The sequence below is a fragment of the Mandrillus leucophaeus genome, unplaced genomic scaffold (assembly GCF_000951045.1).
Source record: "Mandrillus leucophaeus isolate KB7577 unplaced genomic scaffold, Mleu.le_1.0 Scaffold55, whole genome shotgun sequence".
In the NCBI taxonomy this organism is placed as follows: domain Eukaryota; kingdom Metazoa; phylum Chordata; class Mammalia; order Primates; family Cercopithecidae; genus Mandrillus; species Mandrillus leucophaeus.
The window spans coordinates 3,224,352-3,248,110 of record NW_012105919.1 but is presented as its reverse complement, the minus strand read 5'-3'; the positions used below and the strand labels follow the sequence as shown (position 1 = coordinate 3,248,110).

General features: G+C 40.7%; 1 protein-coding gene across 1 annotated transcript in view; it reads left to right on the top strand.

Moving 5' to 3' along the window:
• HECTD4 (HECT domain containing E3 ubiquitin protein ligase 4) overlaps window positions 1-23,759 on the top strand; it is a 159,789-nt gene that overhangs the window by 21,626 nt on the left and 114,404 nt on the right. Inside the window, 4 exon segments of the mRNA XM_011997903.1 lie at window positions 13,525-13,717; window positions 17,087-17,245; window positions 21,579-21,692; window positions 22,743-22,883. Coding sequence (XP_011853293.1) covers window positions 13,525-13,717; window positions 17,087-17,245; window positions 21,579-21,692; window positions 22,743-22,883 — 607 coding nt within the window.

Sequence of the window (23,759 nt, the reverse complement as noted above, 5' to 3'; positions counted from 1 at the left end):
ATACCCTCTGCACCTACATCCACTGCACCTACACCCTCTGCAGTTACCACTTGCTGCACCTACACCCTCTACACCTGCACCGTCTGCATCTACACCATCTGCACCTACATGCACTGCACCCATACCCTCTGCACCTACACCATCTATCTGCACCTATATCCACTGCATCTATACCCTCTGCACCTACATCCACTGCACCTACACCCTCTGCAGTTACCACTTGCTGCACCTACACCCTCTGCACCTACACTGTCTGCATCTACACCATCTGCACCTACATCCACTGCACCCATATCCTCTGCACCTACACCTTCTGCACCTACATCCACTGCACCTACACCATCTGCACCTACATCCACTGCACCTACACCCTCTGCACCTACACTTTCTGCACCTACATCCATTGCACCTACACCCTCTGCACCTATACCGTCTGCACCTATACCATCTGCACCTACATCCACTGTACCCACACCCTCTGCACCTACACCCTCTGCACCTACATCCACTGCACCTATACCCTTTGCACCTACATCCACTGCACCTACACCCTCTGCACTTACCACTTGCTGCACCTACACCCACTGCACCTACATCCACTGTACCTACACCCTCTGCACCTACATCCACTGCACCTACATCCACTGCACCCACATCTACTGCACCTACACCCTCTGCACCTACCACCTGCTGCACCTACACCCTCTGCACCTACCATACCTTCTTGTTCATGCCACTTAGCCATGCTTCCTCCATGTTACTCACACACACCAAGTATGTTCCCCCTCTGTCCCCTTGTGCTGGAATATTGGACTATAGATAACCACATGGCTGTTTCTCTCACTTTTTAAATATCTCTGCTCAAATATCACGTTATCAGGCCAGGCACAGTGGCTCATACCTGTAATCCCAGCACTTTGGGAGGCCAAGGTGGGAGGATAGCTTGAGGCCAAGGATTTGAGACCAGCCTAGGCAACAGAGTGAGACCACATCACTACAAATATTTATATATATATATATTTTAGTTTAATGGTGCACATCCGTAGTCCCAGCTATTTGGAGAGCTAAGGTGGGAGGATTGCTTGAGCCAGGAGTTTAAGGCTGCAGAGAAGTACAGTCACACCACTGCACACAGCCTGGGCAGTGGAGTGAGACAGACCCTGTCTCAAAAAAAAAGAAAAAGAGGGCCAGGTACAGTGGCTCATGCCTATAATCTCAGCATTTTGGGAGGCTAAAACAGGAAGATCACTTGAAGCCAGGAGTTCAAGACCAGCCTGGGCAACAAAGTGAGGCCCTGTCTCTATTTAAAAAAAAAAAAAATTACCATTAGCCAGTTGCTGAGGTAGAAGGATCACTTCAGTCACTTCAGTCCAGGAGTCCAAGGCTGTAGTGATCTAGGATTACAACACTGCATTCCAGCCTGGGTAACAAAGCAAGACCCTATCTCTCAAAAAAAAAAAAATCACCTTACCAGAAAGACTTTTCTGTACGAAATATTTCATGTAAAACAAAAGACCATTCTATATGAAATATTTTGTATAAAATAAAATCCTCCCTATCCTCTTTGCCCTGCTTTAGTTTTCTTCTTACTACTCATTTATTTGCTTTTTTATTGACTGTCTCCCCTGCTTAGAATGTCAGCTCCAGCACCGAAGGGATTTTTGTTTCTCTCTCTCTCTCTTTTTTTTTTTGAGACGGGATTTCGCTATGTTGCCCCAGCTAGCCTTGAACTCCTGGACTCAAGTAGTCCAGCCTGCCTTGGCTTCCCAAAGTGCTGTGGCTGTAGATATGAGCCACCGTGCCCTCCGGTGCTAGAATAGTACCCAGCACACAGTAGATGCTTATTAAATATTTGCTAAATGAATGAATGGATGAAACATCACAAGAGACTGGAGACATTGGTTTCCCTGGGGAAGAGAACTGGTTGGGGCAAGACTTACTTGCCACCATTGATCTTTTCATGTGTTTTTAAAGTTTAACAATGGGCTCTTTAGAAAAATTAACTTTTAAAAAAGGAATTTTTTATAAAAAGGAGAACTTGTTTAACAGCATTGAATTCTGCTGGAGAAGTCAAGGTCAGACTGAAAGAGGCCTTTTGAATTATAATATGGAGGCCGTTGCAGTGCTAACAAGAGCTGTTTTGGGGAATAATAGGAGTGGCAACCAGATGGAATTGGTTGAGGGTAAGGTAGGGAAGATAAGATGGAGAACAATAGATCTTTCTCTCCAGGGGTTTGATGTGAAAACAGGAGAGAAATTGGAAGGGGATGATGGAATGGACTGTGGGAACATTGAAATATTTTAATCTCATCTTTAAAAATTTAAGTTATTGAATAGATTTTAAAAAGTCACCTGTTTCTAAATTCACAAATGATAGGGCTTAGCCGTAGACCTCCTGTGATTTGCTGGGCCAAACCAGGCAAAAAACTTTATGAAATAATGCTTTAGATGAAATGTTTCATAGAGTTCTAGCCCTGAAATTCTCTACTGAGTTATGATTAATCTTGGTTTCTAAATAATATAGGTACTTGTCACATAGATGTGGCTAATAATAATTACTGGAAGGAATTAGATTTGCTGGGAATTATGATTTCACTCCGATACTTAGGAGTACTGATAAGTGCTCACTTCAGCAGCACAGACATCCAAATTGGAAAGATACAGAAAAGATTAGCATGGCCTATAAGAAAAGAAAAAAGAAGACCAGTCTGAGCAACAAAGTGAGACCTCATCTCTCCAAAAAATAAAAAAAAAATTAGCCAGGTGTGGTGGTGCACTATAGTCCCAGCTACTTAGGGGGCTGAGGCAGGGGGATTGCTTGAGCCCAGAAGGTCAAGACTGTAGTGAGCTATGATTGCGCCACTGCACTCCAGCCTGGGTGACAGAGTGAGACCCTGTCTCCCCAGCACCACAAAAAAAAAGAAAGAAAACTAAGTACTGATAACTTTCTCTTCAAGGTTGGTAATAGCTATGTTGTTTTAATTAAAAATATTTTTAACATGATATTCACAGTTACACAACTCAGAAGGTACAAAAGTCTGTCACCTACTCTGCTTCCTAGCCCAGTTTCCCTCCTCAGAGGCAAGTGAAGTTGGCATTTTCTTCTATATCCTTCCACAGACTGAGCACATGCAAACAAATGCATGTATATATTTTGTTTTTCCTTTTCTGTTTTTTACACAAATGGTGATTTATTATACACATTCTTCTGTACCTTGCTCTATTATTGAAGTAAAATTCTACTTTAAAGCAAGCTGGATTGATTGATTGATTTTGAGATAGAATCTTGTTCTGTCACCCAGGCTGGAGTACAGTGGCACGATCTCAGCTCACTGCAACCTCTGTCTCCCAGGTTCAATAAATCCTCCTGCCTCAGCCTCCCAAGTAGCTGAGATTACAGGCACAAGCAAGCCACCACCATCACGCCCAGCTAATTTTTTTTTTTTTTGAGACGGAGTCTTGCTGTGTTGCCCAGATTGGAGTGCAATGGTGCGATCTCGGCTCACCACAACCTCCGCCTCCCTGGTTCAAGTGATTCTCCTGCCTCAGCCTCCTGAGTAGCTGGGATTATAGGTGCCACCACCAAGCCCAGCTAATTTTTGTATTTTTAATAGAGACAGGATTTCACCATGTTGGTCAGGCTGGTCTCAAACTCCTGACCTCAAGTGATCCACCCACCCCAGCCTCCCAAAGTGCTGGGATTATAGGCGTGAGCCACTGCGCCTGGCCCTCATTGGATATTTGAATTCCCTCAATAACATCCCTCATGAAAGATTTTTTTTATTTTTTTATTTTTTACACAGAGTTTCGCATTGTTGCCCGGGCTGGAGTGCAATGGTGTGATCTCGGCTCACTGCAACCTCTGCCTCCTAGGTTCAAACAATTCTCCTGCCTCAGCCTCCCTAGTAGCTGGGATTACAGGTGCCCGCCACCACCCCTGGCTAATTTTTTGTATTTTTAGTAGAGACGGGGTTTCACTATGTTGGCCAGGCTGGTCTTAAACTCCTGACCTTGTGATCTGCCTGCCTCGGTCTCCCAAAGTGCTGGGATTATAGTATAGGTGTGAGCCCCTGCGCCCGGCCAAAAGATTTTTTCCTGGCATTTTTATTTTGTGGCATGCTAGTGATCCTAATCCACTGTATACAAATGGAAGCTTCTCATCCAGCCTTACTGATGTGAGTTCTGGGCACTTCATGCAGTAGCCTCAAGTTTAAGTAGCTATGTCTTCACATATTCATTCATCTCCTACATTACAAAGGGCCTTCTACATGCCAGGTAGTATCCTAGGAGCTGGTGATACAGTATAGAAAAGACAGTGAGATATCTGTCCTCATGGAGCTTACATTCTAGTGGAAGAGACAGAAGCACAGTTTCAAGCAGTGGTAACTATTAAAAAGGAAGATGAAGTAAAGCAATAAAAAAATGATTTAGTGTGTGTTTGGTATAGGACTATTCTAGGTAATGATCAGGGGAGCCTCTCTAAGGAGGTGGTATTTGCATTGACACCTGAATAAAATAAAGGAATGAGCCATGTAAAGATCTGGCAGAAGAACATTACAGACAGGAAATGGCATGTGCAGAGGCCCCTGAGATAGGCATGAGGTTGGCATGTTGAGGAAGAACAAGAAGTCTGTGTGTCTCCAGTGGAGTGACGAGAGTGAGTAAAGGCAGATGAAGTTGGAGAGGTAGCCAGGGCCATATCTTATAGGGCCTTGCAAAGTATTGGGATTTTATTCTAAGTGATATGGGAGACTCCTGGAAAGTGTTGAGCAGGAAGATGATGGGATCTTGTTTTAAAGGTTCATTGTAGGTTTGGGGTAAAGAATAAAGTCAGAAGAGATTTAAAGAGACAAACCAAATGTATATAATGTCTAGGTTGTATCTTGTTTGGTTCCTGAATCAAACAGACCAACTGCCAACTGTAAAAAGTATTTTTTTTTTTCCTTTTTTCTTTTCTTTTTTTTTTTTGAGATGGAGTGATGCTCTGTCGCCCAGGCTGGAGTGCAGTGGCATAATCTTGGCTCACTGCAAGCTCAGCCTCCCGGGTTCACACCATTCTCCTGCTTCAGCCTCCCAAGTAGCTGGGACTACAGGCACCCACCACCACGCCTGGCTAATTTTTTGTATTTTTAGTAGAGACGGGGTTTCACTGTGTTAGCCAGGATGGTCTCGATTTCCTGACCTCGTGATCTGCCCACCTCACCCTCCCAAAGTGCTGCAGGCGTGAGCCACCATGCCCGGCTCTTTTTTCTTTTTTTAAAAGATGGGGTCTCACTATGTTGCCTAGGTTGTCCTTGAACTCCTGCGCTCAAGTGACCCTCCCACCTCAGCCTCCCAAAGTGCTAGGATTACAGACTTGAGCCACTGCACCTGGCCTGTAAAAAGTATTTTTGAGAAAATTGGGGAAATTGAATTATGGACTCAATATTAGATGATGTCAAGAATTATTGCTAATAATAAGTGTGATTACATTGTAGTTATTAAAGAAAATATCTATATTTTATAGTGATATACACTGAAATATGTGGGGGTGAAATGATAATGCCTGGGAGAGATGAAGCAAATATGTCAAAATCTTGATAACTGTTGTATCTAGAGTGGATATTACTTATTAGATAATATCTAATTACACTTAGATAATATCTAAGTGGATATTACTAGTTCTTTTTGTGTATATTTTAGTATTAAGAAAAATTTTGTAATGAAACATTTTTTAAAAGAATGCACCTTGTGAGAAGGGGGCAAGAATGGGATTAGTAGGAAGCTATTGCCACAGACCAGGTGAAAGATAATAATGTGTTGGACTGAAGGTGAAGTAATGATGGAGGTGGTAAAAAGTGAACAGATTCAGGATATATTCTTTTAAAAATTGGTGACAAATCCTTTTATTGATCCCAGTGGTATCATGCAGCATCCAAAACTATCTGTGATTTGTTTTTTTTTTTTTCTTTTGAGATAGAATTTCGCTCTTGTTGCTCAGGCTGGAGTGCAATGGTGAGATCTTGGCTCACCACGGCCTCCACCTACCGGGTTCAAATGATTCCCCTGCCTCAGCCTCCTGAGTAGCTGGGACTACAGGCATGCGCCACCATGCCCAGCTAATTTTTGTATTTTTAGTAGAGACAGGGTTTCACCATGTTGGTCAGGCTTGTCTCAAACTCCCGACTTCATGGGATCTGTCCTTCTCAGCCTCCCAAAATGTTATGATTACAAGTGTGAGCCACCGCGTCCGGCCTGATTTCTTTATTATATTTGATTATTATTATTATTATTTGAGACAGAGTGTTGCTCTTTTGCCCAGGCTGGAGTGGAGTGGTGTGATCACAGTTCACTGCAGCCTAGAACCTTGCAGGCTCAAGCGATCTTCTCACCTCCGCCTCCCTCACAGCTGGGACCACTGGCACCTGCCACCATGACCAGCTAATTAAAAAAATTATTTTCTAGAGCCTATGATTGATTGATTGATTGATTTTTTTTTTTTGAGACTAGCTCTCACTCTGTCACTCAGGCTGGAGTGCAGTGGTGTGATGATGGCTTACTGTAGCCTTAGCCTCCTGGGCTCAAGTGTTCCTCTCACCTAGCCTCCCAAGTAGCTGGGACCACAGGCACACGCCACCTTGCTGGGCTAATTCTGGTGTTTTTTGTAGAGATGGGGTTTCACCATGTTGCTCAGGTTGGTCTCAAACTCCTGAGCTCAAGCAATCCACCAGCCTCGGCCTCTCAAAGTGCTGGGATTAAGGGCGTGAGCCACTGTGCCCGGCCTGATTTCTTTAAATGCTAGAACTTAAAACATTAACTGATTGTCCCCTTAAAAAGAAAGAATAGGCCGGGTGTGGTGGCTTATGCCTATAATCCCAGCACTTTGGAAGGCCGAGGCGGGAGGATTACCTAAGGTCAGAAGTTCAAGACCAGCCTGGCCAACATGGTGAAACCCTGTCTCTACTAAAAATACAAAAATTAGCCAGGTGTGTTGGCACATGCCTGTATTCCCACCTACTCAGGAGGCTGAGGCAGGAGAACTGCTTGAGCCCGGGAGACGGAGGTTGCAGTGAGCCAAGATCATGCCACTGTACTCCATCCAGCCTGGCCGACAGAGCGAGACTGTCTCAAAAAACAAAAACAAAGCAAAAACAATGAATAATGGTAGCTTTTCTTATTTATAATTTTCTTTCTTCCCCCCACCAAGATTTCCAAGAGTAACCATAAATTAGTTTTATCATTAGAAAAAAAAAACCTAAACATTAAAAAAATTCTTGGAACACCATCTGTATTCCTCCATAATATCACTTTTTCCTAAAACAATCAGCTTAAATTAATCTATTATACCAAATAGATCTCTTGGTACCTAAGACTCAGGGAAAACTAATGGATTGAAATGACTAAGATCAGAGAGCAGAATCTAACTAGCCATGCTTACCTCTCAAAATGATATCTCGTTAACTAAGCATGGAATTAGATAACTAATTGTTATAAAAGGCAGACTATAGAAATATATTTAGGCCAGCCTGGGCAACATAGTGAGACCCCATTTCTACAAAAAAAAATTTTTTAATTAGCCGGGTGTGGAGGTTCACACCTGTAGTCTCAGCTACTAAGTAGAATGAGGTGGGAGGATAATTTGAGCCCTGGAAGTCAAGGCTGCAGTGAGCCATGATCATGCCACTGCACTCCAGCTTGGGTGACACACCAAGATCCTGTCTCAAGAAGAAAAGAAAAAGAAGAGAAGAGAAGACATATGTTTAGGAATATGATGTAACAAAACGGAATGTCGAGATTATCCTGCTTAACTAACAAACTATTATTAATATAAAATGACCTCTAACATTTGGATCACAGAATTTCTCTGACTTTTATGGTATTTCAGTTATCTACTTTTACTCAATGAACAATCCCCAAGCTAAGTAACTTCAAGCAACAGTGATTTATAGGTTGATGGGGCTCAGCTGGGTGGTTCTTCTGCTCTGCGTGGTGAAGCTGAAGTCACATCTGCAGCCTCATTCAACTGGGGGCTTAGCTTGGGCTGTGCCATTGAAGATGGCCTCTTATCCTCTAGGGCCTCTCTCCACTTGGCACCCAATATTCAGTAATCTATGCTGAAGCTCTTGACATCATGGAGGCTGGTTTTCAGGAAGGAGCTTTTCAAGAGGACAAGTGGGTATCAAGCCTCTGCTTGTATCATGCTTTCATTTTTTGATATATTGTGTCTCTCTGTGGCCCAGGCTGGAGTGTAGTGGTGCTACTATCTTGTCTCACTCACTACAAATTCCCTGCTTTGGGCTCAAACATTCCTCCCACCTCAGCCCCCTGAGTAGCTGGGACTACAGGCTCATGCCACCATGCCCAGCTAATTTTTGTATTTTTTGTGTAGACTGAGTTTTGCCATGTTGCCCAGGCTGATCTTGAACTTTTAGGCTCAAGCAATCCACCTGCCTCAACTTCCCAAAGTGCTGGGATTACAGGCATGAGCCATCGCCCCTGCTGCATCTTTTTTTTTTTTTTTTTTTGAGGCAGAGTCTTGCTCTGTCACCCAGGCTGGAGTGCAGTGGTGTGATCTCGGCTCGCTGCAGCCTTTGCCTCCTGGGTTCAAGTGGTTCTCCTGCCTTGGTAACTAGAATTGCAGGTGCAAACCACCATACCTGGCTAATTTTGTATTTTTAGTAGAGATGGGGTTTCACCATATTGGCCAGGCTGGTCTCAAACTCCTGGCCTCAAGTGATCCACCTGCTTCGGCCTCCCAAAGTGCTGGGATTATAGGCATGAGCCATCGTGCCTGGCCAGCAACTTGCTTTCTAATGTGGGAAAAAAAAAAAAAGGCATATGACCAAGTCCAGACTCAGTGTGGGACTGGGACTATACAAGGGCATAAATACAAGGATGCATCATTCATTAGGGGCCACCAATGTGACAGTCTACCCACATGGAGCAACAGGCGTTCTGAAACTCTAGACACAGAATTCTGGCCTTTAAGACTACAAAATAGCTGAGGCATGGAATCTTTCTGCCTGATTTGGCTACTTCTACTCTTGATGCATTCCTGCTTGAGAATCTTCTATAACTCTTTTTTTCTTTTTTTAGAGAATGGGGTCTCACTGTGGTCTCTAACTCCTGGGCTCAAGCTGTTCTCCTGCTTCTGCCTCTCTACCTACTGGGATTACAAGTGTGAGCCACTGCACCTGGCCTATAACTCTTTTTTACCTTTTCAAGCCTCTTTTGAAAAAATATCCTCACATCTGTTTTGTTCTGAGTGGTCTTTTGCTCCCATGTACTCTGTATAAACTGCAGTTTTTAAAGTGGTTAGATTTAGTGACAATTTTACTGCTATTTTTCTCTCCTCATGTAACTTCCTAAAGATATTGTCAGTGTAGTAATGGACACACTAGGTGTCTTTCCCCCCTTCTCCCTAAGGGTTTGTTATTTCCTTCCAGTTATTATCCAGATTACTAAGCTACCCTTCCTTCATTCTGTATTAATTGAGGGCCTATACTATATTGCCGTATCTGGGTAGCCCAGTAAATAAGCTTTTGTTTTCATGGAGCTTATATTAGAGTATGGGAAGTGGGACAGTACAGAAGTAAACAACAAGAATGAAATAATTTCAGCTAGTGATAAATGCTGGGGAGAAAATTAAAGAGGATAATGTGAGAGGGAGTGCTGGGGTAGAGATGGGGAGCTCCTTTAGCTTGCAGGGCACATAAGGCCTTTGTAAGGAAAGACATTTGAGCTGAGACCTGAATGATAAGAAGCCATCCATCCTGACAGGGTGACCAACTATCCCAGTTTGCTTGAGACTGAGGGATTGCTCAGGACATGGAACTTTTGGTGCTGAAACCTGCAGTTCCAGGCAAACTGCAACAGATGGGTAGCACAAGAAGAGGGAATAGCAAGTACCAAGGCCCAGCATTAGGAGGAAGCATGGTATTTTGGAGGTGTGACAGAAGGCGAGTGTGGCTAAAAATGTGGTGAGAAAGGGTTGAGTTGAGGCAGATGTTGCTGAGGAGGTCAGCAGTCATTGGCCCTTGTAAAGCCCTGTCAGTAATTTGAATTTTATCATAAGTGTGTTGGAAAACCACTGCAGGGTTTTAAATGAGGGAAGACGTGGTTTTACTTTTTTTTTTTGGCGGGGTGGGGTGGGATAGGATCTCCCTCTGTTGCCCAGGCTGGAGTGCAGTGGTGCAATCATGGTTCAGTGCAGCCTCGACTTCCTGGGCTCAGGCAATCCTCCTGCCTCAGCCTCCCTTGCAGCAGGGACTACAGGCGTGTGCCACTGCCTTTGGATAATTTTTGTGTGTGTGTATGTGTGTGTGTGTGTGTGTTTGAGATGGGCTGGTCTCAAACTATGTTGCCCAGGCTGGTCTCGAACTCCTGGGCTTAAGTGATCTTCCCTTCTTGGCCTCCCAAAGTGCTGGGATTACAAGTGTGAGCCACTGTGCCTGGCTTTATTTACATTTTAAAATGATCACTGGCTATGCAGAGAGTAAACCATTGGGGTGCCCGTGGAAGTGGGAAGACAGGTTGGGAGACTGGTCTAATCATCTCTCTTGAGATGATATTGACTTGGACCAGAGTGGTTGCCAGGAAGGAACCTGGGCTGCTTCTCACTCCTCCCAGCTCTTCCTCTCCTTCCTAAATCAGCAGCTTCTTACCCTGAAGAGTGTCTTTGCTGAAGTAGGTATTTCCAGCAGATTTACCATTTTGTAGCAAACTTCAGCCCTACTTGTATCACACAGGTGCTTTATCAGTTTTTCTTTGCAGTATTTTCAAAGTACTCAAATACAATAATATAGCGTTTTGTTTGTTTTTAAAGTATCTATTGATTTTCTCATAGGGCCAGATTGGGTAATGCTTTTGAATGCCAAGCTTAAAGGGATTGATTTTTATCTTGGATGCTTTTGAAGGAGTATATTTAGAATTGTGCGACATAAATAGAGCTATGCTTGCTAAAAGTTAATCTAGTAGGAGAGTTGGGGTAAGACAATGAAGTAAGAGGTGGATGTGTTGAATTTTAGGTGACAGGAGGCTGTTCAAGTAGAAATGTCGGTGGGGAGGGTGAGGGGCAGTTAGAAAAGTAGAACTAGATCTTAGTAGCAAGGTTGGGTCTGTAAATAGAAATGTGGGAGTCACCATAGAGAGGCGGAGTTGGATTTGGGGGAGGGCCCTCATCTGTTTATTCAGCAAGCAATTGAGTATTCATTGAATGCCTCCTAGGTGCTGGGGATGTTAAGGTGAACAAGGCAGGTGGATCCCTGTTCTCAGAAAGTTGGCATTCATTGGGGTATGTTAAAGTAGAAGGGCAAACAATAAATGACTTCATGAGTAAAATAATTTCAGAGAGTAGTAAATGCTGTGTAGATAATGAAACAGCATGATGTGCTGTGGCTTGGGGATGCTGGGGAAGAATCTTTTTTAGATTGGCAACCAGGGCAGGCCTCTTTGAGTAGGTAACGTTTAACTGAGACCTGAATGATAGGAAAGAGCCAGCCTCTGGAAGGTCTAGGGATAGAGCATTCCAGATGAAGGTCTTGGACACCAGGGCTAGGTCTAATCTTGGGAAAGGTCCCATTTAAGCAAATGAAGATGTTGACCAGCAAAGAGAGAGACAGGAAGGAAGGCAGGGACTGTGCTGGCTTCACTCACCAGCACAGTGAGCATTTTACACAGAGGTAAGTGTTCATGTTAAAAAGAAACAAACCAGGCTGGGCATGGTAGCTCACGCCTGTAATTCCAGCACTTTGAGAAGCTGAGGCAGGCAGATTGCTTGAGCCCAGGAGTTCAAGACCAGCCTGGGCAACATGGCAAAACCCTGTCTCTACAAAAAACATTAATACAAAAATTAGCCAGTTGTGGTGGCGCATGCCTGTGGTCCCAGCTACTTGAGAGGATGGGGTGCGAGAACCATCTGAGCCTGGGGAGATTGAGGGTTCAGTGAGCTGTGATCACGCCACTACACTCTAGCCTGAGTGACAGAACAAGACTCTGTCTCAAAAAAAAAAAAAAAAAAAAAAAAGAAACCAGGATTGTGTTCTGCCACCAACACTAAGGAATCAGAATCCCAAGAAGGATGGCAGTGATGGCATGACCTGCAAGAAAGTCGAGGAAAAGGTCACTGGTTTTGGGGTTAGGTCACTGGTGAACCATTGAGATTGCCGACTCATTAGAGGGTGCTGAATTCAGAGACCACCAACTGCAAAGGGTTAAAAAGCAGGGAATGGGGAAATAGAAGCAGCATTTTTGGACTCTGTAACAAATCTTTTTCTTTGTCATTTGTGAACGTATCTTAAAAGACTCCCCCACTAAGTACACCCACCTTTGGGAATCTTTCCTGGCTGTGCTCCTGAGTTTACTCACTTTCTCTTGCCCCTTCTGTGTTACCAACCTTTCCCTGTTCTCTCCTCTTTTGCTTTCCCTTTGCTTCTGAAGATTTGCCATTTTGCACTCCCATTCCCTTTTATCTCCACACCCTACAACTGCAAGCCAGTCCTGCCTGTCTTTGCTGGTGGGGTCCTGGTTCTTGGATCTAGAAAGGGGCCATGACAGATTTGACAAAAGGGATGATATTTCGATGGGCCACCAAGGTGTTGTTTAAGACCTGTGAATATTTGAAAACAAAGAGAAGGAAGTCAATGGAGAGGGAGGCACTAATGATGAAGAGGCAGAGGGGAGCACAGGACATGAGGCAGAAGTGGAAGGGTTCATCTTCATTAATATGAGGTGAAATCCTTTTTCCTCTGAATTAAGACGAAGGAAATAATACATGAGGCTGGGTCCCAAGATTCTTAAGTTGAAAGAGACGTGAGTAGGAGAAGCTTACGGTAAGTGGTCTGGATCTTTTTAGCAATACGGAAAGCCAGGTGGAATAAAAAAAAAAAAGAAAAAGAAGAAAGAAGAAAACCAGGTGGTCTGCTAAAAGTTAAGCTCAGAATTGGTGAAGGAATTTTGGAGTCACCACTCCAGAGATTTTTCTGGGGAATAACCAAGTGGTGAATGAAAGAACCATAAAGCACCAGCAAAGATCCAGTTGAAGTTGATGTGTATTTTTAGCAAAATCTGCCTTTGTCCAGGCTTGCTCTGCCAGGGCCTGAGCAGCTGGTGCTAATGTTAACTGCTGTTAATAAAGAGTTTGGATTTTAGCCACTGAAGATATTTTGAGACATTATCCTCGTAGTTGTCCTTAACAGTAAATCAAAGACTGATTGATTTGTTTTCCTCTCGTTTGACTTCAACCTGTCAGAGGCATGTAATTAGTAAGTGCTGCCTGTGGAATCCAGTATAAGGAATTTTAATCAACAACTTTTCATAGACTTATTAAACATTATAGCTATTATGAAAAGTGAAAGCTCTCAAACTTATCATAGTCTCTTTTGTTTGTAGTAGTTTCTATAGCGCATTTAAGTTGTAAGGTGTACATCTACTCAGGTGCAGTTTTTGAAATATTTTTGATTTACTCACAGTAATATCCTCAAGTAGAAATTTGCTGACTAAATGGAAACAGATATCATTTTAGGACCTCCTTTTTTTCTATGTTAGGTTGAAAATGGTGTATTTGTAGCCAACCCTCTTCAGGAACGCACAATTCTAATGAGAAAAGAGGGCGAATCTGCAAAAAGCATTAATGAGATGCTTCTAAGTAGACTTTCTCGGTATAGAGCCTCCCCGTCAGCAACCCTTGCTGCCCTGACTGGTTCCACCATCTCCAACACACTAAAAGAGGATCAAGCAGGTATGTTACTCTGTGCTTCCCAGATCTGTTTCCTTGTATAGCTCTGTTCAGCTACATCTTATTGTGCACTTCCTCCATGCTGTGCAAAGCCCTTTCCTTTGCATAGTTGACCTTATTTGGTCTTCCAGTCATTGTCCAGCTTTTTATTCCAAGCCAATACATGTTGTAGGCTATGGACATAAATTCATATGAACCTGTAGGAATGCAAAACAACCCCATGTTAAACTATAAACATCTTATCATCGTCACCATTCGTATAAATTAGTTGATTTCATATTTCACATATGCTTTATGAATGTGAAAACTTGAAAGTTAGCATCATCTTCCCTAAATACAGTCTTGACCAAGCAAATAACAGAAAAGCCTTCTACAGTAGATATTTTGTTTTCTAGAATTTATCATTTAGTTTTTGTAACTTAATGTTTTAAAATAGATAATACATGTACAGAATTTGAAAGTCAAAATAATGTAAAAAGGTATATGCGGAGAAGTCTTATTCTCACCACGTTGGTAAATTTTATATTCTGCCCCCACCCTACCCCACCACAGGTAACTATATTTATTAGTTTTCATTTATCCTTCCAGTGTTTATGCAAGCATAATTAAAGATTAATTTATATGTTCATAATTTCTGCCTTTTCTTAATAAAAGGTAGTATACTATATACACTATTCTGCACTTTTAAAGTAGGAATTCTTAACCAGGATACACCTTTAAGGGAATGTGTTTAATAACATGTTATTAAACATACTCCCTCAAAGTTTTAGATATCATTTTATATGTATCTGTCATAATTTTCATCAGATTTTCAGAGTCGTCTATGACCCCCCAAAACATTAAGAACCATTATTCCGTGGAGTTTATAGATTACATGCCAAATATTTGGATTAATAACAAACTATGAACTGTAGTAAAAGATAAAGCTAGAAAAAGATACCATATGTAGAAAACTGCATCTGAATTAATAGGCATTTGATGAATTCAGTGTAATTTTATGCTTTATTTTTATAGTTAGAAATGCTAGGAAGAGAAAATATTTATGGTTAATTTGTTATGAGACTACCAAATTAAATACTTATTAGTCCATATTAGAATTTAAGGACAGTATTTTATTTTCACAGATTTCTATTGTATCAAAGATAAGTGGCAAAATTGTTAATAGTTTTTGTGATTTGGGTAAGTGGATAATTCCAGCTGTAGAAGATACTTTCTAGAGGATAGTCTTTTATGTTTCTGTTTTTGTTGTTACCTAAATAAACGTTTTCATGACAAGCTGAAGGCCTGATCTGGGTTTGTCCCTTGGGAAAAAATGAAATCTTACCCTAAACAATGGAAATACTAAAGGAATGCTTATTGAAAATATGTATAATATCAAAACAAGACCTCAGAAGGCAAGGATATATTTAGAATTTGGTAGAAATGTGCACGCTTTAGTAGCATGTATACTGGAATTGGTAGAAACTGGTATCTGTATTCTAAACATGTGGTCTCATTGTACTTTTTTTTTTTTTTTTTTAAGAGATGAGGTCTTGCTATGTTGCCCGGGCTGGTCTCAAACTCCTGGGCTCAAGCAGTCTGTGGATTCTTTAACATGATGTTGCTACATTAAAAATTCACCAGTTATAAACCAAGAAACTTTTCAAAAGTAAGCGAACATACAGGCGCAGTGGCTTACGCCTGTAATCCCAGCATTTTGGGAGGCCGAGGCGGGTGGATCACCTGAGGTCAGGAGTTCAAGACCAGCCTGGCCAACATGGTGAAACCCCATCTCTACTAAAAATACAAAAATTAGCCGGTCTCGATGGCGGGCACCTGTAATCTCAGCTGCTTGGGAGGCTGAGGCAGAATTGCTGGAACCCAGGAAGCAGAGGTTGCAGTGAGCCGAGATGGCGCCATTGTACTGCAGCCCAGGCCGACAATGGTGAGACTCAATTTTGAGACTCAGTCTCAAAAAATAAAAAATAGAAAAGCTTTTATTCCATTATAAACTAATACCTATTACCATGTTAATAAGGGTATGTCTATTAAAAACATCTTGGTGAAAATGTTATACTCACAAAGTTGCTAATTTTCCAGTTATTGCTGTCTTGAGGTTTCTTACCTGTGGAAATTTATCTTCTTGAATTTATGTCCTTAATGAAGAATATACTTGGTGGGGGCTTGCAGCTTAAAAAAAATAAAACTTTTTAGAAGCACAAACATTCAAAACAAATATCAGATAGATTAGGTTTCACTTTACTCACTCTTCTAATCTAAACCATCTAAAAATGATTTTCATCTATCTAGGCTATAGATAATAAGTTATATTTTACAGCCTGACAGCTTTCTAAGTAAAGCACTCTGATTGATTTTCTGTTGACATAATCAATCCTTACTAGGCTTGTATATAGAAAATCTGTAAATTCACTCCATGTTTTAGATATGCCAGTAAGGGAGATTAAAGTACATTTTACACCTCTTGATTAGAAACAATAATTATTTTCCTAATGACAGTTTATGTCATTGACCCTTTTAAACAAGAAAAATGTATGTAAAGGGTTATAATAAATTACACAGCTATAAAACTGTTTTGTGATAGATATTGTGAAAGCTTTCATTAGGTTGAAATTTTTGGCCAATTTCATGTTGAAAGCTGTTTGTTATGAGTTTAATATCACAAACCTTTCAAGAATTTGTTCTATATAAAATGAAAAAAGAACCCAAGATCTTGATTAGAATATAGGTTGTTCATCCCAAATCTAAAGATCTAAAATGCTCCCAAATCTGAAACTTTTTGAGTGCCTACATGATGCTCAAAGGAAATACTCTCACTAATCTCAGATGTAATGAGTAAAAATAAATAAAAAACAAAGGAAATGTTCATTGGAATATTTTGAATTTTGAATTTTTCAGTTAGGAATGCTCAACTCTTAAGTATAATGCAAATATTTTAAATTCTGAAAAAATCTGAAATCCAAAACACTTCTGGTCTTAAGCATTTCAGATAAATGTACTCAACCTATATCAGTGTTCTAGGGGAAACGCAAATAAATAGTAGGATTCTTCTCTTATTTTGAGATTTAGTCCACGTGAGGATTTTTTTTTTTTAGAATAATTTGTGGAGGCATGATGGTATATTGAGGATTGGGAACACATCCAAGAAATGTTCAGACCATATAAATAGGAGGCTCAGGGTCAGGCTGTGGAGCCAGAAGATACTTATTTTTTTCCTTAGCTATTACTTCTTACTCTGTTTTCCTAATCTGGAAATCTGTTTTCCAAATCTTAGTTTGAGTTTGGGTCTCCCTCTTTATATCCTAATCTGTGTTGGTAATCAAATTAATTTTTGTGTCAAATATTTTGACTTAGCATTTTTATTTCTTTGTCCAGCAAATACTAGCTGTGGGCTGCCTCTAAAAATGCTGCGGAAGACACCCATATATACCTGTGGCACCTACTTGGTGATGCTGGTGCCTCCTCCAGGGGGATCAGGCAGCTCTGCCACCCGATCTCTTTTTGGTGGAACAAGTGGTTTGTCATCTTTAAAAAGTAAGTGAATTTTACCTGTGGCACTTTCCTCGATTTATCTCAAACTCTGAAATTTAAGGCTCTCCTATTAATTATTTAAAACTTACTTTGTTAAATAGTTGTTTGCAATAGCTCTCTGATAACAAAAAATACCAATTATCAATATAGGCTAGGAAGATTTAACAATATAATTTTTTGTGGATGACATATTAGTATAGTTTTTGAAAACTATTGTCCTGTAAAATTAATAGAAATAATCAGTTCAACAAAGTTTTAGGAAACAAAATAATATTTTGTCACATTATTTACTGATGATATAGCAAGAGATCTACTCACTGTGATAGAATTTCTTTTTTTTTTAGATGGAATCTTGCTCTGTCGCCCAGGCTGAAGTGCAGTGGCATGACCTCAGCCCACTGCAACTTCTGCCTCCCAGGTTGAAGTGATTCTCCTGCCTCAGCCTTCCTAGTAACTGAGATTACAGGCACACGCCACCATGCCCAGCTAATTTTTTTATTTTTAGTAGAGATGGCGTTTCACCATGTTAGCCAGGCTGGTCTCGAATTCCTGGCCTCAGGTGATCCACCCACCTTGACCTCCCAAAGTGCTGGGATTACAGACATGAGCCACCACGCCCTGCGGATAGAATTTCAAAGCTATTAAAATACGTATGCAAAACACCTCCATTTTAGGACACATATACAAAATACTAAGCATAAGACATAGAAAAGCAGATGTGGAAAAATGTATTAATATTTTAAAATATACATATATTTGTATAAGGAGGCACACTACAGTAATTAAAGCAGTGTAATTTTGGCTTCAGAGTGGACACATAATTAAATGGGATAAAGTATAGAATTAAAAAAATGTTCCTCAGGCTGGGGACGGTGGCTTTATTGAGATATAACTCACACACCATAAATTTTACCCGTTTAAAATATACAATTCAGTGGTTTTTAATAAGTTCACAGAGTTGTGCAGTCGTTACCACTAATCTACCCATCACCCCAAAAAGAAACCTCATACTTATCAACAGTTGCTCTCCTACTCCCTGACCCCTGGCATCTACCAATCTACTTTCTGTCTCTGTGGAGTTACTTTTCATGTAAACGGAATTATACAACATACGGCCTTTTATGGCTGCTTTTTTGTTTGTTTATTTGCTTGATTTTTAATTTTTGATTTTACTTGATAGTAGCAAAATACCACTTATTATTTTGTCTCATTCTGTGCATATTATGGTGGCTGAGCTATGAATAAAATCAGGAGGAGCTATAAAAGTAGACAGACATGTAAAAATCTTGTTTCTTCCTTTTAGTAACTATTATCTTGGGAAAATTAATCATTCAAAGCCTCAACTTTCCCATTTAAAAAAATGTGCAGATGATTATACCTACCACATAGGATAGTGTGAGGACACTTGACACATTATGGAGAGTTCTATATAAATATAGAATCATTTTTCCCTCTATGTAAATATAGTTGAGGATTGTGTCAACTGGAGAGCTGTATGATGTGAGAAGAGATGGAGAGTGTTCTCTACTCATGCACAATTCCACCCTCGCTTGTGGATACTCCTTGCTGTAGTGGGCTTGGTCTCCAGGAAGAAAGTACATGGAATGAGGTTTTCTCCTTAGTGCTTGCAAATGTGCATTTGTTACTGGACACCAGTGATCCTAGATCTTTCTCAGTCTTTAGCCATGGAATCACTACGTGGTTACTGAGGCTCAGACAGGTGAAGTAATGTGGTCCAAGTCTCTTGACACCAGATCCAGCTCTTTTTCATTGGTTGCAAGTTGTTCTATGCATCAGTTACACATTGCTGGGGAGGCCTTAGGAAACTTACAATCATAGCAGAAGGCAAAGGAGAAGCAGGCATCTTCACACGTTGGCAGGATGGAGTGAGTCTGTGACTGTTTTTTAAACTTAACATAATGTTTTTGAGGTTCATCCATATTACAGCATGAATCAGTACTTCATTACTTTTTATGGTTGAATTATATTTCATTGTGTAGATAATATCCCATTTTGTTTATCCATTCATAAGTTGGTGGACATTTGAGTTGTTTCTACTTTTTGGCTATTTTGAATAATGCTGTTACGAACATTAGTATATCAGTTTTGTGTGGACATTTTTCATACTATGGGCGCATACATAGGAGTGGAATTGCGGGGTCATATGGTAAGTATATGTTTACCCTTGGAGGGACTGCTAAACTGTTTCCCAAAGTGGCCATACCATTTTACGTTCTCATCTCCTAAGTATAATGGTTCTATTTTCTCTACATCCTCGCCAACATTTGTTATTTTCCGTTTTTCTGATTATAGCCATCTTTGTGGATATGAAGTGGTACCTCATTGTGATTTGTGCATTTCCTTAATGACTAATGATGCTTAGCATCTTTTCATGTGCTTATTGGCCATTTGTATATCTTCTTTGGAGGAATATTTATTCCTCCAAAGTCTTTTGTCCATTTAAAGATTGGGTTTTTTGGCTGGGCGCAGTGGCTCACGCCTGTAATCCCAGCATTTTGGGAGGCCGTGGCGGGCGAATCATGAGGTCAAGAGATCGAGACCATTGTGGCCAACATGGTGAAACCCCATCTCTACTAAAATACAAAAATTAGCTGGGCATGGTGGCACGTGCCTGTAGTCCCAGCTACACAGGAGGCTGAGGCAGGAGAGCTGCTTAACCCAGGAGGTGGAGGTTGCAGTGAGCCTAGATCGCGCCACTGCACTGCAGCCTGGCGACAGAGCGAGATTCTGTCTCTAAATAAAATAAATAAATAAATAAATAAAGCAAAGTAAAAATTGGGTTTTTATGTTATTGACCATCAGTCTTTTTTTTCCCCTCTTTTTTCCTACTATTACCGCATATTATGACCATTGGTCTTATTAAATTGTGTTTAGTCTCCTTGGCATGGCTTTTTTGCTCAACTGAAATTGACCCCACTGAATTAAAGTGGGTCTTGATGGTACCATTCTTTAATGAGGATATAGCTTACACAGTGATTCTACTTTAGCGAAACAAACCAGTAAATGCTTAAATTCCTTCTATGTCATGAGGTCAAGAGATCAAAACCATCGTGGCCAACATGGTGAAACCCCATCTCTTCTAAAATACAAAAATTAGCTGGGCATGGTGGCGCATGCTTGTAGTCCCAGCTACACAGGGGTGTTCCTCTTTGGCTACTGTGGGGGCTGCTCAGAAAGTGGAAGAATTGGTGCTTGCCTTTAACAACTCATAGTCTAGTTAGGAGAGATGACGTAGATGTGTGAGACAATGAGAAAATGATAGACAGTGCTGCATCCCTGCTGGAAGGATCCACGTGGAGCAGATTTGTGAGCTGCAGAATCTGAGAAAGGAAGGTTCATTGTGGAGTGGGGTAGAAAGGAGAGACTTCATGAGGTTTTGAGTTTAAGCCATAAAGAACGGGTATTATTCATATAAGTGGCCAAGTGAGGAGAAAACATATGTATGTTAAGTACCATGAAAAGAGATTTGGAGATCTATTTTCTACTGTCCCATTTTGTTTAATGGGACAGTAGAAAATAGAAAAAAGAGTATCATTTATGTTATAACTCAAGTTAGGCATGATGCAGATCTGGGCTACTAGGGTGATGAGAATATGAAAAAGAAGCAAACTTGAGACACAGTGCTAAAGTTTTGTTTGAAAATGGGGAAGAAAATAAAATCAGTGATAGCAATTAATGTATATATATGCTGGTGTGGATCCTTGACATATTTTAACTCATTTACTCTTTACAATAACTGTATAAGGTAGGTACTTTTATTATTTCCACTCTAGAAATGAGGAAACTGAGATGTTCAATGTCTTTCCCAGGGCCACCCAAAAGTGTTAGAGCTGGAATTGAAACTCCGAAGCCCAGAGTCCATGCTCTTTACCACTGCACCATCCTGTGTTAAGGGAAAAAGTCAAGGTGTATTAGGAAAGATTGCAGCTAAGTGTACACCAAGCTTTATTGAACACTGACTAACTGCAAAGTGTTTCTTGTAAACATTTTCATCTTGTGATTTAGTGATGATAACCCCTCTTGCAATTACCCTTTTGATAATGTGTATCAGAAAGAACCATCATGCAAAAGGTGCCGTTTTAAAAACACTTTGAAAACTATGGTTCAATGTTAAATTTAGGAAGATTTCTGGTGGTGACAGTTTTCTTTCTGTGGTCTTATGCATGTATTCTCCATCCCTTTACCACCAATTACCACCAATATGCAACAACAAGAAAGGGGTGTGATTTTTATAAAAATTTTGTTAAAAGCCTAAAATTTAAACTTTGAAAATAATCTTCAGGCTCATTAAACAGCTTAATGTTTGTTTCCAAAGTCCTAGCCTCCAGCTTGGTGTATAATATTTCGGATGGTCAGTTTACAAGTCGTGCAGATCTCATAGATGCTGCTGGAAGCTCACTGGGGCGTGGTGCTCTCGTACCAGGATTGGGTAAGAAATAAACGTGCACATTTCTTCGGAAAATTTAAAGTTTTAGCAAATTTCTCTTGAACTATCTTGCCAGTTCCCTGTGGCATTCTTGTTTCCTTGAAAAGAAAGACGTTTTTTGTTTTGTTTTGTTTTTTTGAGACAGGGTCTCTTCTGTCACCTAGGCTGGAGTGAAGTGGTGCGATCTTGGCTCACTGCAGCCTCCACCTCCTGGGCTCAAGCAGTCCTCCCATCTCAGCCTCCTGAGTAACAGGGACTATAGGAGTACATCACCATGCCCAGCTAATTTTGTTTATTTTTTGTAGAGCCAAGGTCTCACTATGTCACCCAGGCTGATCTCAAACTCCTGGGCTCAAGCAATCCTCCTGCCTCGGCCTCCCAAAGTGCTGGGATTACAGGCATGAGCCATTGTGCCCAGCCAGAAAGAATTTTTTTAATATTAAATTTTAATTTTGGGAATGAGTATAAGAAATTGCCATATGTAAAATTCCTCTGAGTAAACTGCAATTGAAGATACTGTTTATTAGGTTGTGCGATAATGCCTATAAGAAATTCTCAAGGTTTATGCCATGAAAAGTTTATTTCCTGTGAGGAATTGGTATACCTGTTATTGCTAGAAAATGAACATTAAGTAATATTCTGGATTTTCTCTTTGCCCTGGGTAGTAGGAAGCTTATTTCTAAGTTTTAGGCTCAGTTATTGGGGCTTTTTACTGTGTATTAATATTAATTGGTTTATTATACCTGGGTTTTTAATGTAAGACACTTAAATCCTTTTTGGAAGTAGGTCACAGATAAATCAGTTACTAAGAGCTCTCTATTTTGTGAGACTTACTCCTTCTCACACAGGAGTTAAGCAAAATTAAAAATTAAATGCTGGCTTCTTGCCGAGTCCCCACCTAGTACCTTGCCAAGTAAATCTATGGGACTAGGGATGTGGGTTGTCAACATTAGAGAGCATCCTTGCCCTTCCACTTTGTAGCAGTGCTTGTGAGAAATATGTATACCGGTAGCTGGTGGCATGATGATTGAATACAGTATGCTCTTTTTGCAGGAGCATGTTATGACACAGTGAATAACATGCTATGGACATGCTCAAATGACTATATTGATCAGTGGTGTAACCCTGGGAATCAAGCCTTCCATTATGTCTGCCAGAGACTTGGAGTCAGTCACATTATCACTGAGCCCAAAGGTGAGGTGCATTCAGGGTCTTGCAGGAAAAGATTTCCTTCTGAAATATGAGAGAATACCACAGCATTTGTAGGTGAAAACATAGCCCAACCCCAGAATGTGTCCCCAGTTTTCCCTCTTTGAACTTTTGAAACCTAAAGTCCTTTGTTCTCTGTAACCATGAAAGATGAGTTATGATTAAGTGAATAAGTATGTAAATAAATAGAGCTTTTGAGGTGGTCAATAGACTTTTTTAAAGGAAAATTGTTATGTCCTTCCTGAAATTGTTGGAACTTTGTTGCAAAAATTATTTGTATTTGGCATGGGATTGTATACTGTTGTAATGTTTTGCATTGATAATGACTTATTTATATACAGACTTAGATGGAATTACCAGTGAAGGACCTTTGTATTTTTTAATATTAATATGAACATTCTTAATATTAAGTTAATATTAACTTAAAATCTTGTGGCTTTAAAGTCAACTATGCTAATATGGAGGAATTAATCACTCAGCAAGTCCCCTACCCATAAAGCAACACTAAAACAGGTAATTATCAAAAACAACTATTTCCAGGCTCTGGAAATTGCCAAGGCATACACCAAATTGAGAGTTGTTATTCATTTTAAAAAGCCCTGAACTTTGGGTACTAGAACTGCTCCGATCCTCCACCTCAGTCTGCTGTGGGAGAATTACTGTGCTGACCACCTCAAGCTTGGTCAGCATAATAATTCTCTCAGGGTGGGGAAGACTGTGAAAAGCAGCAGCTTTGCTGCCAGAGGGGGCTGACTTGATAGGGAGCAGAGCGTGGAAAAACCTCATGTCCAGTAGCATTGTCAGTAACAGTAGTCATCTTGGTGGCAAACAAACAGAGACCTGTGGCTCAGCAGGCCTTAG